Here is an 18,222-nt window from a genome sequence, read left to right on the forward strand (position 1 = left end):
TTCTTTTCCTCTCTCCAGGTGCCAAGCTCTCCTGATGAAATGTGTTCTGCCCCACTGGGCTCCACAGGCAGTGTCTGGTGCTGTTGATGCCCTTGCTGGAACTTTCCAGAATGGATAGCCCCCCTAAGCTGACTGGAGAGACCCTCATCGTCCACCATATCCCCTTAGTACACTGTCAGGTCCCAGACAGGCAGTGCTGTGGGGGGGCGAGCGGAGGAGGTGGCAGCGCGAGACCCAACCCCTTCTGCCCGCCCGAGCTGGGCCTCACGCAGTCGGGCCAAGACCTGGGACAAGCCGACTCCCTGCTGTACAGCAGTCTGCACTCCGCTCCAGGGGCGTCGACGCGGTCCTCGGACGGAATCAAGAGTAGGAGTCGGGACGGCAGAGGCCCTGGAGCCCCCAAACGGCACAATCCCTTCTTGGTGCACGAAAGTGTGGGTGAGACAGGACTTGGTGACCTGTATGAGGACGGCACGGGGGACAGTGCCACCCAGCAGTCCTTCCACCTGCACACCGCCAGCCAGCCCACCTTCCATCTGTCTTCTTTCCAGCTGCCACCGTCTGGCCCTGGCCTGGGCAGGCCATGGGGCGCCACGCGCAGTCGGCCCAGCGTGGTGGAGGGCCAGGAACAGGAGCCGGCAGCAGCCTTGGGTAGCCAGCAGGGCAGCGCTAGCCACGGCTGCCGGCCAGAGCTGGACGCTGAGACCATGGATCTGGACGAGTGTGGGGGGCCTGGGGGCAGCGGAGGGGGGGCCAGCGACGCCTCCGCCTTCTCCTTTGACCAAGAGTGGAAGCTCAGCTCGGATGAGTCCCCAAGGAAGCCCGGGCGCTCGGGCTCGGGCGCTCGGCACTGCCACTGCAGCAGCGCGTCCAGTCAGTCGGAGGCAGCTGACCAGTCCATGGGCTATGTCAGCGACTCTTCCTGCGACAGCTCGGATGGTGTGCTAGTCACGTTCAGCGCCCTCTACAATAAGATGCACGGCAGCTCCCGTGCCAACCTCAACTCCGTCCCTCAGTCCTGCAGTGACTCTTCCTTCTGTAGCCGCTCAGACCCCGGAGCCTTTTACCTGGACCTGCAACCCTCCCCAGCCGAGTCGAAAATGTCTTGTGAGTCCCACCACCCTGAAAACGGGGACGGGGAAGAGGGCTGTGGTTGTCCCCATGCCTCATCTCCTGAGCTCGATGCCAACTGCAACTCCTACCGCCCACACTGTGAGCCCTGCCCGGCGGTGGCTGACCTCACAGCCTGCTTCCAGAGCCAGGCCCGCCTTGTGGTGGCCACACAAAATTACTATAAACTTGTCACCTGTGACCTGTCCTCGCAGTCCTCCCCAAGCCCGGCTGGCTCTTCCATCACCAGTTGCTCTGAAGAACAGACCAAGATAAGTCCTCCACCAGGCTCTGGCTCGGACCCAGACCCAGACCCCAGTCAGCCCTCAGAGTATTACCTCTTCCAGAAGCCGGACATCCAGCCAGAGGAACAAGAAGCAGTGGCTTCCTCAGCAGAAGCAGCCACTGCCGTGGGCCCCACTGCCCTTGAAGGGCAGGTGTACACAAATACTTCACCCCCCAACCCAGGCACGGGCCGGCAGCGCTCCCGAAGCTATGACCGCAGCCTGGAGCGCAGCCCCCCTGTGCGCCTGGGCTCGCTGGAGCGCATGCTGAGTTGCCCGGTCCGCTTAAGCGAGGGCCCCGCTGCCTTGGCCGGGCCTGCCTCCCCGCCCAGGAGGGTCACCTCTTTTGCTGAGCTGGCCAAGGGCCGGAGGAAAGCTGCAGCGGGCTCTGGCTCCCCGCCACTCCGGGTGAGCGCTGGAGACTCTTCCCAGGAGTTCTCGCCCATCAACGAAGCCCAGCAAGATAGGGCAGGCCCGCTTGATGAGGGCGCTCCATGTAGCCATAGTCTGCCATCCATGCCCCTGGGGCCAAGCCTGGACCTCCTTGGCCCAGAACCCTGGTCCACCCAGCTTTGTCAGGGCTCCCAGTCCAGCGAGATGCCGCTTCCTAGCCTCAGAGCTGCTGGGCAGGGCCCCTTGGCCCAGCTGATGGATCCAGGGCCTGCTCTCCCAGGGAGCCCAGCCAACAGCCATACCCAGAGGGATGCAAGAGCTAGAGCTGACGGTAAGGAACTCGGAGAACACCAGGCTGTGCGTTCGACCCTACCAGCCTGGACCTCTCTTTCCCTGGGGTCAGGGCAGGGAGAAGAGAATACCAAATAGGTCAGGAGGACTTGGAGATTAGTGTCCTGGGAAACCCTGAAGCCAGAAGTATAGGCCCTTAGACCGGAAGTGGAATTACTGAAAGAGACAAGGCATGTGGTCAGTTGTAGACATGGGGGATTGACAGTGCTCGAGGCGACTGAGGGACATGTCCTACAAGGAGAGGACAGTGGGCAGAGGGCAAGTTTGTTCTTTGATGGTAATCTTGCACTTAAGAACCTAACACGGCATGTGCCTCTGGAGGCTGAGGCAGGAGAATTGCTAGCGTGGCCAACAAAGTGAGACCCCTCTTTAAGAAAAAAAAACAAAAGCCTCAGAAATGAAACTTGCCCTGACCTTTCAAGTCCCTAAGCCAGTCCTTCATTATTTATTGCAGTTCAAGTAATTGTTTATGCCCGGGCCTGTGCTGGGGTGGTGCTAGTGAGATAATCTGTCCTCGAGCGGTTCCAACGAGGGACAGAAACAAAGAGCAGTCACTCGGATGCAAAGGTGGCCGTATAGGGTTCGAGTCACCAAGAATAGCACCATTAGACTGGCGTGTCAGGGGAGGGCCGAACAGTTTACATTTAAGCTCTGCCTGAAAGAAAGGTGAGGGTTAGATTTTGTAGACTCTCTTATAAGAAGGTTCTAGGCTCACAGAAGAGTCTGCACAAACCCACACAGGCTCAGAATCTGATGCTTTCCAGGAAAGCAGTAGACTGACTCAGCATAGCCCCTAGGATGGGGTGAGCCACTGGAGGATTTCATCAGAGGGTGGCTGTGTTGTTACTGCTCTGTTTGCTTTTCCATTTGCTTAATGAAGGATCCTTGGTAGTCTAGATAGAGATGTGAAGTGTCTTCCTGACGGGAGAGACTCCTGCGTTGATTAGAAAGTTACTGGACTGAGTGGTACCGGAGCTCTGTGAGTTCTAAGTATTAGTGGTGGCCCAGCCAGGGCTACACAGTGAGACCCTGGGGGTAGGGGGAGTTAAAACTGATCATCCAGGAAGATGTGTGGAATTACAAAGGAAACGATAGAGCCTGGCCATACTGTGATTCAAGGGCTGAGCAGAGCAACCGGTACTGTCCGGGATGAGACTGGGCATGATGGGGCACATCCTATAATCCTAGCATTTAGGAAGTAAAGGCGGGAGAGTCAGAAGTTCGAGACCAGGCCAGTGAGATGGCCTGGCAGCTGTAGGCACTTACAGTCCAAGCTTAGCAACCTGAGATACCCAGAACAAGCTAACCAGCAAGACTGGCCGTATCTAGGAGCTCTGGGTTTGATTGGGTCATCCTGCCTCGGTGAATAAGGTAGATGGGTGATCAAGAATGATCCCCAGTGTCAACTTGTTCTCATACATATGCAGATGTGTACACATACACACCCACACCACATAAACAAGAAAATGGAAAGGGAAGAAAGAGACATAGAAGGAGGGGGCATTAAAGTATTTTTACTGTACAAAAAAAATTAAGGGTTTTTTAATACTTTTTTAATTTAAGTATTTTTATTGGGTCAGTGAGATGGTTCAGCTTGGAAAGGCATTTACTAATAGGTTATTTGATCCTGAAGTCCACGTGGTGGAAGGAAAAAGTTGTCCACGTGCCTCCTCCTGTATACACACACAAAATAAGGTTTTTAAAAGTATTTTTGGTAACTCTTTTGAGGCAGGGTGTTGTGCATGCCAGGTTGGCCTCAAATTATGTAGCCAAGGACAACCTTGAATTTCTGATCCTTCTGCCTCTCCCTTCTGCTGGAATCAGAGGAATGGACCTCTAGATGTATCCGGTCCTCAGGACTGACCAGGTCTTCCTGCCTTAGAGCAAGCTCCCTCCCAGTCCCCAGGACAACTTCTCTATCAAGGTAGTGTGCTCTTCCGTCAGTCTCCAGGGAAATACCCCAGGTCTTTTCTCTTGATTGTACACACCCTTTTTAAAATCAATAAAGGAATGGACAGGTCATTGAATTTATGGATAGCCCAGGAAAAACCAGTTTGGGAATGATAGGAAGAAGCTGAACCTGAGCAGCAGGGTCCACAGTTAGTAAAAGGATCTTGCCAAAGCTTGATAGAACAAAACTAGTGAAGCAGAGGCCAAAGTGAAGTTTGAATTGTAAAGCCCCCGGAGTTGCTTTCGGGCATGTAGCCGGTTGTAAACCGGTGAGCCAGCAGTTTCTAAAGACCTGCGCAGATGAAGTGACAGATGCCGCCATGACTCCAGGAGTTCGTTGATAGCCCCACCCCCTGCCTAGAAGCAGTGAGCTCTGACGGGCTGCCCGTGGGACTCTGGGTGTTGTCAGAAGGTACCCAACATGGCGTGATCTCTGCCTAGAAGTTTCTTAAGGACCTTCTCACAGGAAAGTAAGAAAACTTGTTTTGGCTATCCTGGGGGATAGAACTAACACCCATTCCTCAAGGTGGCCTCCCTTCTAAATTAATCTTATTCTTCTGCCTCATACCATGTGTTGGGGAGAGCAGGGAGGATTTTGTTTTTGGAGGCAGATCTCCCCATGTAGCCCAGGCTAGCTTAAAATTTGAGCTCCGCCTGCCTCAGCCTCCCAAGTGCTGGGGATGGTAGGCACGTGCAGCAGAGGACAGTATTTTCTTAAAAGCAGGACTAAATAGATAATCCAGGTATACTTTATATAGGTGCTGATAAAGCTCTAGTTGTAATAAATATGGCTGAGAAGACCGGGTTCGGCCTGGAAGTGTGGTTCAGTGGCAGGACCTAAGGGGAAAGCCGAGTGCTTAGCTGTGGGGCTGCAGGGAAGAGGACAGGGGGTATAGGCTCGGTACAGCCCCTGCCTCGTATACAGTGGAGACTAGATTCCGTCCTCAGTGAGGGAGAGAGGAGAGGCAGTGAGAATGGCTAGTATGTATGAGAATTGGAGGGGAGAACCACCTGATTTATGGTAGATATGCCTGGGAGCATTGTCTTTAGTCTTTGAGCACTAACCACAGAAGATAAGATAAATTTATTTTTCGAGAAACTCGGTTTATATAAAGTGATTTGAAATAGAGGAGACTGGATGAATCAGAAGGAGAGATTCATTCAATAAACTGTTCATTTCCTGGACCCTAGAGATACAGCGACCAGTAGGATTTGGCCCTTACTTTGCTGGAACTCCTGTGAAAAGTAACAGACAGCAAACACATTGAGAAAAATACTTCCCAACGCTTTACAAAGGAAATGGCCAGGTTCTGACCAGGAGGTGTGGTGAGGAGGTCTCAGGCGGAAGGGACTGCAGGATAGCAGTGAGTGTGGTGTGATTAAGGACTGAACGAAGTTTGACTGGAACATGGCAAGGAGAGTAACAGCCTGTCCCCTTAGCATTAGGGTTGGCAGGGAGTAGTTTGACAATCACCTCAGAGCCTGATTCTGAAATGCTTCTCTGATGAGGCTGTGTTCCCATCCCTCATGACTCATTGATGGAAATAAGATGGCGTGGCGAACCCAGCCTGACGTCACTGCATACGTGATACGATGTGGTGGAGAACACCAGCCCCAAAAGCCAGACTCTAGCTTGGACAAAACTCTGGCTCTGCTGTTCCCTAGTTGAATGATCTTAATCTGAGATGATGGCATAATGTCTCTAATTTTAAAATTTCCTGCTCTCTGTGTGGCAGGGCGGCTCATACCTATAATGCCAACACTTGGAGGTAGAGGCAGGAGGATCAGGAATACAAGGCCAATCTTGGCTACAAAGCAAGATCAAAATCAGCTTGAACTACATGAGATCCTGTCTCAAAAAACAAAAATAAGTTTCTTGATCTGTGGAGGACGAATTCCTGCCTCTTATGTTCTTGAGCCCCGCCCAGGGTTTTAGGGCCGTGTTATGGCGCCACCTTGTGTTCATTCCGATATCTGCAGCATGTGCGGAGTCGTTAGGAGATCCAAGCATTAACAAATGCTGTGGACCTCAGGTTAGTTCTGAGACCCGTGTTTTAAGGAATACTAACCTTAAAACTGGCTGGAAAAGGCCCCCAGAGTTGGGGAACACATTCCTGTGCCGGAAGAGTAGACGTGGACACTGAAGTTCTTAGGGGACCATAGGAAAGTGGGAATGTCGGTACTTAGGGATAATAGGAAGGCTGGTTCAGCTGCAAGTAAATAAGTGTCTTGCTGCTGTGTTTGCTCAAAAACGGAGTGTGTGAGTGGAGACAGGGTGATGGGTGGATGAGAGCTTGAAGTCAGCAATATCTTGACACTGAGTCTGCAACTCTCCAAGTCTGTCAATGGTTCTACCATTGACAGAAATGGAGGCATCAGGAAAAACGAGCAAAGCTGATAGGTGGATGAGGTAGAGTCTGAGCCTCTCCCAGGACATGGCTTGGGAACAGTCTTTCTAGTGAGGCTGTTTTTGTTTAAAATGAAAGCAAAACCCATGGCGGGAGATCTAAGATCATGGAGAGGTGACTCAGTGCTGGGGGCTTGGGAGCCATCTGTGTGAAAGTCTGAAATCCAGCTACCTTTGCAAGAAAGTGTTCAGGAGGTAAGAACTGAGCCTTCTGACACACCTTAACACCTTTGGAGTTCAGAAAGTGGAGAGGCAGAAGACAGTCCCCATCATAACACATGGGGAAGGTTTTACAAGGAGAGCAGTGTTCTCCTCCACAAATGTGGGTCATGCCCGCCCCTGTTCCCGTCCTGCAGCCCAGCCTGGCCTGTCTGCCCACTGCGTATCATCTCCTAGCTCTGCTTTGGTTTTCCTGTCACGTGGTTTCAGTGTCTCCCTCTGTCTTCCTCCTCCCCATTGCTACAGGGGGTGTCCCTGAGAGCCGACCAGTGCTTCGCTACAGCAAGGAGCAGAGGCCCACCACACTGCCCATCCAGCCCTTCGTGTTCCAGCACCACTTCCCCAGGCAGCTGGCCAAGGCCCGGGCCCTCCACAGCCTCTCCCAGCTCTACAGCCTCTCGGGCTGCGGCCGTGCCCAGCAGCCTGCCCCACTGGTTATCTCCACTGCGCAAGGCCCAGCTCCAGCCCCCTCAGGAGAGCCACAGACATTCACACCCCAGACCACTGGCAGGGGTGCCAGAAAAGCTGGGCCTGAACCGGAGACCTCAAGGCCATCACCCCTGGGAAGCTACTCCCCTATCCGGAGTGCCGGCCCCTTTGGGCCTAGCACTGACACGTCCACTTCTACCTCCTGCTCCCCTCCTCCAGAGCAGGCCACAGCAGCAGAGAGTCTCCCCCCATGGAGCCACGCTTGTCCGCCTACTGTGCGGCCTGCTGCCTCCCAGCAGCCACTGAAGGAGGACCAGAAGATTCCGACCTTGGCTGAGTACCGGCTTCATGGCACAGGAAGCTTGCCACCTCTGGGCTCCTGGAGATCTGGCTTTACCCGAGCAGAGAGCCTGGCTCGGGGAGGTGGAGAGGGCAGCATGGCCTCCAGGCCCAACAATGGTATGAGCTTCAGCCCAAGCAATCCTACCTCTCCTTTGAATGGGTTCCTAAGCTCTCAGCAGGGGTCACACCCACAGCATCTGGCACATCTGGCACATCTGGGTAGATGTGAAATGCTGTCTCCTAACTCTTCCTCTCGCCTGTTCTCCCCCAGCCAACCACCTGTCCCCTCAAGCCCTCAAGTGGCGGGAATACAGGAGGAAGAACCCGTTAGGGCCACCTGGCTTGTCAGGAAGCCTAGATCGGAGGCCACAGGAAGCTCGGCTGGCCCGCAGGAACCCCATCTTTGAGTTCCCCGGTTCTTTGGGCACTGCCAGCCATCTGAGTTACCGGCTGAATGGTGTGTGGCCACAGTCCCTGGTATAACCGGGGCAAGCTGGGAAGGGCTGGGGAGGGGTCAGTTAGTCTGAGAGGGTGGAGGGCACTCAGCTGAGCCAAGAACTCTTGGGAAGAGCTTCAGGATAAGTGTTTTCTGTTCTTTCCAGGTCAGGTTGCAAAACCGTTACCATTGACCTGCCCTGACCTCCAGGACCCCTTCTCCTTAACTGAGAAGCCTCCAGCTGAGTTTTGTCTGTCTCCAGATGGCAACTCAGAGGCCATTTCCATTGATGTACTTCAGAAAAAAGGTGCGTATCCACACCCAGCCTGGTCCAGGGCCTTCGCCCTCACTACCTATTGTGCCTGGTGCCCTAGCTAACCCTCCAGAACGTCTGTCTTGAAACCCAATACCAGTCAGAAGTCCACGAGAATTAGGGCAAGAGGTGGAAGCTTGTGTAGTGTAGTGCGTGAGGGTCACGTATCAGGAACTCAAGAATGGGCTTCAGCCCCTCCTCAGCAACTAAGTATGAGAGAGAGACTGTTACATAATTTAAAAAAAATTTACAGGAGCCTGGTGTGATGGGAGGCAGAGGCAGGTGGATTTCTGAGTTCCATGGCCAGCCTGGTCTACAGAGTGAGTTCCAGGACACCCAGGGCTACATCTGTCTCACAAGATAGATAGATAGATAGATACATACATACATACATACATACAAGAAACTTGGCATGGGGGTGGGGGTGAGGATTTAGCTCAGTGGTAGAGCGCTTGCCTAGCAAGCGTCAAGGCCCTGGGTTCGGTCCTCAGCTCTGGAAAAGAAAAAAAAACTTGGCATGGTAGCAAACAACTTTAATACTAGCACGTGGGAGGCAGTGGCAGGTGGATCTCTGTGAATCCCAGGCCAGACAGGGTAACATAGTGAGACCATGTTATCCAAACAAACAAAAAGTCCCTAAGTGCTGAAGGTCTAGCCCCTTGAGTGTGTATGTTGGTGACATTTGAGAAGACTGACAGGAACATGCTGTTTAGCAGATTAGTGACCAGTGACCTATGCGTAATTTTAGGGAGATGTTGGTAAAATAACTAAGCATAAGTGTGGCAAAAGGGCAGGAGCTTGGCAAAGGAGAAGCTAGAGTATCTTGTAGCAAGTGAGATGTAAAGGTCAGAGAGGGGAGAGCCCCCTGTGGAGAGAGCAGTCCCCATGAGTACAAGGACAAGGAGACACGATGACAGGGAGGGACGGGGGTGAGCGTGGGACAGCCTCCACTGGGTGGGCTAGAGTCTCGAAAAGGGACCTATCACGTCGACTTCCTCCTCCCAGGGCTGGTGAAAGCTGTCAACACCGCTGTGGACCTCATTGTGGCCCATTTTGGCACAAGCCGGGACCCTGGTGTCAAGGTAGGCTGCACTGTGCGGAGCTGAGCTACGTCCTGCAGACCCAGCTGTGTGCTGTCACCTCTCCTTGCTCTCTCGAATCCAGAGCCCAGAGCTGGAACCCAGGGATGGAAATGGCCAGAGGGAAGCCGGTGGGCTGGCTAAGTGAGAACAAGGTCAGGCTTCTCATGTCGCCCTGTGCATCCGCAGGCGAAGCTGGGAAACAGTTCTGTGAGCCCCAACGTCGGCCACCTGGTTCTGAAGTACCTGTGCCCGGCAGTCCAAGCTGTGCTGGAGGATGGGCTGAAGGCCTTCGTGCTAGACGTGATCATTGGACAACGTAAAAACATGCCTTGGAGTGTGGTTGAGGCTTCTACACAGCTGGGTAGGTGCTGGATTTTGACACTGGGCTCCATACGGAGCTCAGGGTTCCAGAGATGTGATCTCCATCCCTGTCTGCTTCCAGGCCCGTCCACCAAGGTCTTGCATGGTCTCTACAACAAAGTCAGCCAGTTCCCAGAACTCACCAGTCACACGATGCGCTTCAACGCCTTCATCCTCGGCCTGCTCAAGTAAGTGTGTAGAAGGCGGGATCTAAACAGGCAGCGCCGCCATAGCTCTTAGTCCTCCAAAGGGCTGACTGCCTGGACTGAGATGGGGGCATCTGCAGTGTTCATGCAGGGCCTTGGGTCCCTGTAGTCCACCCAGCTGCAGCCTCTCAGCGGGCACTGGCTTTTCGCTCTGCACCCCCGCCCTCCGGACACTGCCCACCAACCATCTCGTCCACCTACAGACCCATGGCCTGGCCTACTTAGCAACGGTTAGAGACACGTTAGGTGTCTCAGGGTTCAGGGTCTGGCAAACTGTGATCCTCTCAACTCCAACTCTGCTTCTAAATTCTGCCTCCGACCTAAACTCACCCCAAGCACATGCCATAGTAGTAGTATTTCCCACCCAGCGGCCCGTCATTACCTTTGGTCGAGAGCAGTCGTCACTCTGGTGTACGTATGCTGCCGCCATTCCAAGAAGAAATGACTGACCTGTGAATTCCATGGTCACCCCACTCCCCACATCCCATTGACTTTCCAGAATTACATTCCAAGGTAAACCAGGCAGCACCCAGCCATAGGTGTCCATCCGTATTTCTTCCCTGTACCTGGCCTTCTGCACCCATGTCCTTTGTACCTCATCGTCTGGCTGTATCCACGCGAGACATAACCCTTCCACCTCTCTTTCTACAGCATCCGGTCCCTGGAGTTCTGGTTTAATCACCTGTATAACCATGAAGGTAATGCCCACAGCCTGCGCTGGCTTACCAACTCGGAACAGGAGACGGGGAGGAGGCCACCCGGACTTTCATTCTCAGAGTTTGGGGCTTCTACTTGACTTAGAGCCCTGGGGCAGCAGCAGACTTAGGCAGTCCCGGAGTCAGGGTGGCCATGAGCGCTGCCACATCAGGTGACAGGATGCATGCACTGGCCACTGCAGCAGGCTCCGTGTGAGCTGAAGCAGGGCGCAGCCTGGCAGGGGCATGCAGCCTGGCAGGGGCATGCCTGCTGGCACAGGTTGCTTCTCCACTTCTGTGTGTGAATCTGTCTCTCTCTCTAGATATCATCCAGACCCACTACCAGCCCTGGGGCTTCCTGCGTGCCGCCCACACAGTGTGCCCTGGCCTCTTCGAGGAGCTGCTGCTGCTCCTGCAGCCCTTGGCCCTGCTGCCCTTCAGCCTTGACCTGCTGTTCCAGCACCGGCTGCTGCAGAGTGGGCAGCAGCAGCGGCAGCACAAGGAACTGCTGCGTGTGTCCCAGGACCTGCTGCTGTCTGCACACTCCACGTGGCAGCTGGCCAGGGCGCGAGGCCAGGAGGGCCCCGGAGACATGGACCGGGCGGCCCCTGGGGAGCGTGTGAAGGGTGTGGGTGCCTCAGAAGGGGGAGAAGAGGACGAGGAAGACAGGGCAGAGGTGGCTGTGGTTGGGGGGAGCTCAGAGCATGGCAGGTGGACCCGAGGGGGTCAGGCTGGCTGGTGGTACCAGCTCATGCAGAGCTCCCAGGTCTACATCGATGGCGCTCCCGAGTGCTCCAGATTCCCTCGCAGTAGCAGCGGTGGGAGTGAGAAGAAGAAAGGTGGAGGCAGTGCGGGGCCTGCCCAGGCTCCACCGCCACGGGAAGGTGTGGTAGAGGGGGCTGAGGCCTGCCCTGCCCCTGAGGAGGCCCTTGGCCAAGAAAGGGGCTGGCCTTTCTGGATGGGGAGCCCCCCTGACTCTGTGCTAGCTGAGCTGAGGCGTAGTCGAGAGAGGGAAGGGCCGGTGGCCCCACCAACAGAAAATGAAGAGGGGACGGCAGAGCCTTCACCCGGGGGCATCAAGTGGGGACACCTCTTCGGTTCTCGGAAAGCTCCCCGGGAAGCTCGGCCCACAAACAGGTGAGAGCCACTGCTGGCGTAGACGGTGGTGTGGCAGAGCTGCTGTAATTGTGGACAGGCAGCGCGGACTCCCTCTCCTCTCTCCTAGGCTGCCGTCAGACTGGCTGAGCCTGGACAGGTCTGTGTTCCAGCTCGTAGCACAGACGATGGGGGCCCGTCGGGAGCCGGAGCCCAGGGAGAACCTGCAAGAGTCACACTTGGCCGCCCTGCCCTCCAAACCGCCGTGGTACGCCTGGGGGGTGACGTACTGGGGAACTTGCCTGGCGTTCTGGAGCCCTCCCTGACCTCTGTCTGTTGTCCCTCCAGCGAGGTGCAGGCCCTGTGCCACCATCTGGCTACAGGCCCTGGACAACTGAGCTTCCACAAAGGAGACATCCTGCGGGTGCTGGGAGCGGCCGGAGGAGACTGGCTGCGCTGTACCCGAGGCCCTGACACTGGCTTGGTACCGCTGGCCTATGTGACACTGACCCCAACTCCAAGTTCACCACCTGGAAGCAGCCAAAACTGAGGCCTAGTGCATGCTGGTGGCCTCAGGGACCCTCATATTCCCCGAGACTCAGAGCCTGAGAGTCCTTCCCAAGCCCTTAGGCTTGGCGACAAACCGTAGACTGAGAGCTGGGGGCCACATGTCCCTGTGCTGGCACCTGCTCCCTGTGCTCAGTATTAATTACTCCTCCTCAACTGTCCCAGCAACTCTGTCCAGACCTCCACCCGGGAGAGGACGGGAGGACACAGTGCTGGACTGCCAAGACGTTTCCTGGCCCATCTGGGCCAATACTTCCATGGGTGTAGACAAGTCTCTGGAGGGCGGTGGCCCAGAGGTCATTTGTGGGTTCACTAGGCTGAGTGACAATGAGGATGGATGACAGTATTGGGGCCAGAGTCCTAAGCCCGCCCCTCTGGCTGTAAATAGGCAGTGACCAGTTTCTGGTCAGAATAGGGGGAGGAGCCCGGGCTTCTGTTTATGTATTTATTTATTTATTTATTTATTACACCTATTAATAAAAAGGTGCTCAGCCTCCAGACCATTTTCTTTGTGCCCCTCCCCCTCCCCACCTCTCTTCTTCCCAGAAAGATCACTGGGATAGGATGAAAAGGGAGAACTTGAGGTCCAGGTACTTAAGCCAAGAGCTGTTTCTGAGTGGTGCCGAGACCCAGAGCATCATGGGTGAGATGCCCAAATGTCCCTCCAAACTGGAACTTATACCCTGTGTGGTGAAGAGAGTCCTGTCATGTGTGGCCAGAGGCATGACAAATCCACTTAATTCCCAGCCAATGGCATAGACTCTCCAAACTGCCCTCTGGAATCTGCTCCCAACTCCCTCTGAGCTGCCTCGGTTTCCTCTCTAAAGCTAAATCACAGAATCTGACATCGTCCTTACCTGTTTATTCCGGTTCCCCAAACCACCCCACCTGCACGTACCTCCCAGTTCCCAAAGCCTCTCGGACACTTCTCACCTGGCACGTAGCCTCCATAGTGAGGGAGGAGACCCAGGTTCTGGAAGTTGGACCTGGGGACTGGGGAGGAAGGTTTGGGATCCTTCGGCACCCTGCCCCGTGAGCACGTCTGCCCGAATTCCTGCAGCGCCTGGTTGGTCAGCACGGGGAAGCTGGAGCCGAAGAGGAAGCGGGCACGGGGCACGTAGCCAGTGAAGCCTGGGGTGGGGGAGATGCTGAGACAACACATCCTGGAGCTCCCCCCTGGGCCTTTGCTCGTTACCCACGTCCTCTCACCTGACATGAAGAATTTCTGGGGATCTGTGTCATCCATGGAGTAGGGGGAAGCCTTGTGAGACATGTTAATGGAAGAAATATAGGACTGTAAGTTCAGGCTCCCAGGAGACAGAGCTGGCAGCCAAGTCCCATGTCCTGTATGCACAGCCACATTCCCCATGGTGACCCCAGGCCTGCGCACAAACTCCCACCCCACCACTAGCCTTCCCCTTCTCACTTGGGCCACCTCCTGCTGCTTCAGCTCTGGCTCCTCTGCCTCCGGCCCTTGGCCTTCTTCCTCCTCTTTTCTTCCCTCGGCCTCCTCTGACAATTCATGGCTCTCCTGCAGCCCATGCCTTTTCGTAAAATCATCCATAGCTTCAGCCCAAACCTGGTTGCGATTCTTGGCAAAAATGAACTGTGCCTGTGGTATAAAACCTAGCAGAGAGAAAGATGTGTTAGTATTCGGGACACATTCTCTGGGAAGGGGACACCCGTTCAGGGCTCCATACAGACCTGTATACCCAGGGATTATGCTGGAGCTGAGTCTTTCATGCCCACGCCTGGGAGGTAGCCTCCCCCTGGAAATTACAGGGGAGCGTGGAGACTGGATGGGAGGCAGAAGTGTACGGTGGGCAGGAGGCCAGGCTAGACCAGGAGAGCCTCGAAGTAGCTGACCGGTCACCTGCCCATAGGTCTGGCCCATGCTGAACCGAAGTAGTGGGCAGTGTCCAGTGTACCTGAAGCACAGGACTCAGCCTTAGCTCCAAGACTGACCCCCACACCACCGCCCTCCTGACACAGGCAGCCAGACCGTGCTCTTGGTGTATACTTGGAGCAATCGTGTATTTCCCTCTGTGTGTGTTTCTTTTTAGACCAAACTCCTTTTGATCTTTGTGCCCCCCACCCCAGGCTGGGATCAGGCAGGTACCGATCACCCATCACCCCCAGCTTAGTCTGTAGGTCATTTTTGTTTCTTTGTTTTACCTACTAGAGACTGAACCTAGAGCCTTGTGCATGCCAGGGGAGCACTAAACCACGGAAACTGCTACTTCCCGAGCCCCGGAGCAAGCATGTCGGAGCCCTCCGCCTGGGTTTCACCCCGTTTCCATAGAGAAGACAACACAAAGCTTTGTTAGACTCAGCTATTCTAGCCTCTTGTTCCCCCTTTTCATACAACACCACAGGTACCCCCACTCTCAAACCAAGATGTCAGTCTGACCCAGTCTAAGTGAACCAACTCCTGTATCCCCAGACCCCTGTTCCCCAAAGCAAGCAGGAGAGCGTTGTGAGCAAAAGTCTTACCCTGGAATATAATGAGGATTCTGAGGGTTGAGCCCTGGGATGAAGGTGTTGACCACAGCCATGGGAACCCAAACAGTTCCTTCTGTTTCCCTCCAGTGGGAACTCTGGGCTGTGTGTACTGTGTCCAGGGCTCTGGGCCTGAGGAAGGGGCGGGGCCGAGGGTGGAGAAGGAAGGCACTGGAGTGGAGATTGCTAGGGCAAAGCCACCAGAGCTGGATTGGAGCAGACTAATGCCAACCTGTCACGTGGGGCAAGGCTGAGGCCTATGCTGCCTCGCTCCATCCCAAGGAAGCCTCTAGGTGGAGGGGAGGGGACGAGACCTGTAGGGCCATCTGGCTCTGTGTCAGAAGACTTGCTGCTTAAGGCCCTTCCTGGCTGAAGAGAGGTGCCTGTGGCGCCCTGTGAGGCTTGTGGAAAGAGCTGGGGTTTCTGTAGAAAAAGGCTTCAAGGAGAACTTGAGTCACTCAAAGGGGAGAGCGTGAGGTTGGGAGGACTGGGGGGGGGGGAGCGGGCGGGGGTGGACATGGGGGATCCTAGAGCTTCTAGCAGTATCATTAAAATGATTTGCATTAATAAAGGATTATTTCCTGGATGCTGCTATAACATGAATCATCCACTTCATCAATATGCTCTGCTCGGCTCAGCACCCTGTGGATGGCAGAACGCACTAATGGGAGTTCACAGGCCTTTGGGCAGGACTGAGCCACTGTATGCACAACTGCAGGTGGCACTGTTTACCCTGCCGGCTCTGAAGCCCACAGGAATGCATACAGATGTTTATTTTCCCAGGGCAGGCCGAGTGCACGCCAGGAAAGCCCTCTACTGCTCACGTGTGTGCCCCAGGGCACAGATATCTTTTAATTCAGAAGAGTGTGACGTCAGAATTGTGGCGTACGGGCAAGAACTGGGACATGAGACCAGGCAGGCTTTGACTCCTATCCTGAGGGCCTCAACCTCTTAGAGCAGGTACCTTAACTTCCTTTGGTCCCAGATTCTCCACACTACAGTGTGAAGGTTAAAATCCCTGAGCTTACTGAGGCTCTGAGGGTCAGTGCCCTCAATGACTGACTTTATGGTGGTGGTGCACACCTTTAATCCCAACACTCAGGTGGCTCTCTGTGAGTTTGAGGCCAACCTAGTCCAGGAGAGTTCCAGGAAAGCCAGAGCTGTTATATAAAGAAACCCTGTCTAGAAAAAAAACAAAAACCACAAGAAAAGGAAAGAAAAGAGACTGACTTTCCTCTCATTGGCTCCCGATGCCTCAGCTTCCAACACAAGGAAGGTCAGTGAATGGTAAGCCAGTGGATGTCGGGAAGGGGTGCTCCCACTCAAGGGGTCCAGGGAAGAAGGAGACTCATGTGAGGATAAAGGGTAAGACCAGCAGACAAGTCAACTTTGCTTTCAAAAAAAAAACGATCTAGAGTCTAAGCCTGGGCCTCTGGCCCTCTGGACAAGATGGAGAGGAGCTATGGCAGCCGGGAAGGGTCCTGGGGGAAAAGTTTTGGCTCCTCAGAAAGAGACACACAGGAGGAAGTGAAATTGCTTCCTGCCTCTAAACAGTCCTTGGTGTGATGCAGGAACACTTCAGCAGGCATCTCGAACCCTTGAGAAAGCTACTGGGGACAAAGCCTCCGTGCATGGGGATGGAACAGATGAAGCCGAGCAGAAAGGCCAAGTCTTTGACAGTAACACTGAGCAGCTGAACTGACCAGCTTTTCTATTCCATTATTACTTTCTTTACTTAGAGCCAAAAGCATCATTACCTAAAAACTTTGAAAGCTAAACAGGTGTAGTGGGTAGCTGGTCCAGCTTTGACCTGGAAGTGCCACCCCCTTTAAGGCTTCAGTAACTGTCATGCCTACAAGGTGGAGCTGAGAGAGGAGCCCTGAAGACCTGAGATCAGGATGGGCTGGCTCTCTTGGTTCCTGGATCCTGGACGCTGAAGGTAGACCGAGCAGAGTTCTCCAGAGAACACCACCAGACTGCTCTTCACCTTTCCCAGACCCTGCAACCTATCCCTTCACTTGTGAGTTAACCCACAAAATAAACCTCCCTTTTAACTACGTGGAGTTGCCTTAATATTTAAACCAATAAACAGGCTCAAAGCTAACTGTGGTGGTACATGCCTCTAACGCTAGCATTTGGGAAGCTGAGGCAGGAGGATTGCCTCTCTGGGATACATAGCAAGACCCTGTCTCAAAACAAACAACTGACTCGGATTTCAACTTCACTCGATATGAACCTTGGCCACATTCATTACACCTCGGTTTTCTCAGCTAACACAGGAATACAGATGTTACTACTCCATAGAGTAGCAAGTGGATGGCATGATACATCAGAGCACGCTGTCTGTTTTCCGCTCAGTTGCTAACTAAACAGCAACCCATAATACTTGAGAGGAATGGGACGAGAAGAGTCAAGGACAGTCACAGATGTAAGGGTTTAGGAGAAAGTATGAAACTAAAAACCGGAAAGGTTAGAATTTGAAGCTGAGAATTAAAACAAGGGTGTTATTTTCTCAGGGAGCGGGGAGACTGAAGACAGGCCCATGTAGCCTAGGCTAACCTAGAACTCACTATGTAGCTGAGAATGACCTTGAACTGCTGGGTATAGGCTTGGCCACAAACCTGCCCAGAGATACGATTTTTCTGTAGTAGAGACTGCAGCACTTAGAATCAGGGCATGAGTTAAGTGAGACCACACGCTTAAGCCATGTGGCTCAGTGGCAGGTCACTTATCTAGTATGCACAAGGTCCTGGGTCAGAACCCTAGCACTACAATTTTTTAAAAAGAAGAAACAAACCACGTAAACTAAGAAACAGGTTAGGGGCTAGAGACGTAGCTCAGTTGGTAGAGCTCCTGCCCTATACACTTTAGGCCCTGAATTAGTCCCCACTGTTACATAAACTACATGTGGTGCCACGCCCACCCGTAATCACAGCACTCGGGAGACAGAAGCAAGAGGATAGGCTGCCAAAGTCATCCTGAACTGTACAGGGAATTTAAAGTGAGCCTGGGCTATATGAAAAACAAAACAGCAGAATTGCTTTCGATTTATGTTATTTATGTGAGAGTGTTCCAGTTCATGAGACAGCCTTATTATTCCATCTGTGTAAGGAGTATTCCTAAGCCCTTGAAGAGTGTGCTGACCTGGGAAAGGGTGAACTAGCTAAGGAGGAACTCTCATTGCCTCTGCCCCCTCCCCTCCTCCACCGGGTGTCACCACAGTAACAACTGCTCCAGGGAGCTGCCATACCCAGCGATCAGTGTTGGGTGTGGCATCCACCCACAAAATGAAGGTCCAGTTAGGAAAGCAGCAACAGCAGCTCGCCCACTCCACACAGCCTCCTGGGTCAGAACTGCAGTCAGCTTTCTGTCATCCCCTTGACCCTGTCCAGGAATCGCTCTTGAGATCCATATGGCTCCCAGGTCAATCATTTGGTAAGTTAACGTTGGGCAAGCATCCATCTCTATCTGGATGAGCAGGGTA

At 53.9% G+C, this 18,222-nt stretch overlaps 2 protein-coding genes across 4 annotated transcripts in view; one reads left to right on the top strand and one right to left on the bottom strand.

Moving 5' to 3' along the window:
• Window positions 1–12,732, top strand: part of Rusc2 (RUN and SH3 domain containing 2) — a 49,796-nt gene extending 37,064 nt beyond the window's left edge. For all 3 annotated transcript variants that reach the window (XM_059254202.1, XM_059254203.1, XM_059254204.1), the window contains exons 2-12: window positions 19–2,118; window positions 6,961–7,602; window positions 7,757–7,942; window positions 8,088–8,228; window positions 9,240–9,316; window positions 9,503–9,677; window positions 9,759–9,864; window positions 10,534–10,580; window positions 10,901–11,714; window positions 11,803–11,940; window positions 12,021–12,732. In XM_059254202.1, the coding sequence (XP_059110185.1) occupies window positions 87–2,118; window positions 6,961–7,602; window positions 7,757–7,942; window positions 8,088–8,228; window positions 9,240–9,316; window positions 9,503–9,677; window positions 9,759–9,864; window positions 10,534–10,580; window positions 10,901–11,714; window positions 11,803–11,940; window positions 12,021–12,222 (4,560 nt within the window). In that variant the 5' untranslated portion in view covers window positions 19–86 and the 3' untranslated portion in view covers window positions 12,223–12,732. The remainder of the gene's footprint in view (window positions 1–18; window positions 2,119–6,960; window positions 7,603–7,756; window positions 7,943–8,087; window positions 8,229–9,239; window positions 9,317–9,502; window positions 9,678–9,758; window positions 9,865–10,533; window positions 10,581–10,900; window positions 11,715–11,802; window positions 11,941–12,020) is intronic.
• On the bottom strand, window positions 12,714–15,161 carry Cimip2b (ciliary microtubule inner protein 2B). Its single transcript, XM_059254205.1, has 6 exons — window positions 14,733–15,161; window positions 13,944–14,167; window positions 13,666–13,865; window positions 13,449–13,500; window positions 13,173–13,370; window positions 12,714–12,922 (listed from the first exon to the last, which is right to left on the bottom strand). The coding sequence occupies exons 1-6, from the start codon at window positions 14,792–14,794 to the stop codon at window positions 12,834–12,836; spliced, it is 825 nt and encodes a 274-aa protein (XP_059110188.1). The 5' UTR covers window positions 14,795–15,161; the 3' UTR covers window positions 12,714–12,833.
• Between the last annotated feature and the right edge of the window lie 3,061 nt (window positions 15,162–18,222).

This window comes from Peromyscus eremicus, chromosome 2, assembly GCF_949786415.1.
Source record: "Peromyscus eremicus chromosome 2, PerEre_H2_v1, whole genome shotgun sequence".
NCBI lineage: Eukaryota > Metazoa > Chordata > Mammalia > Rodentia > Cricetidae > Peromyscus > Peromyscus eremicus.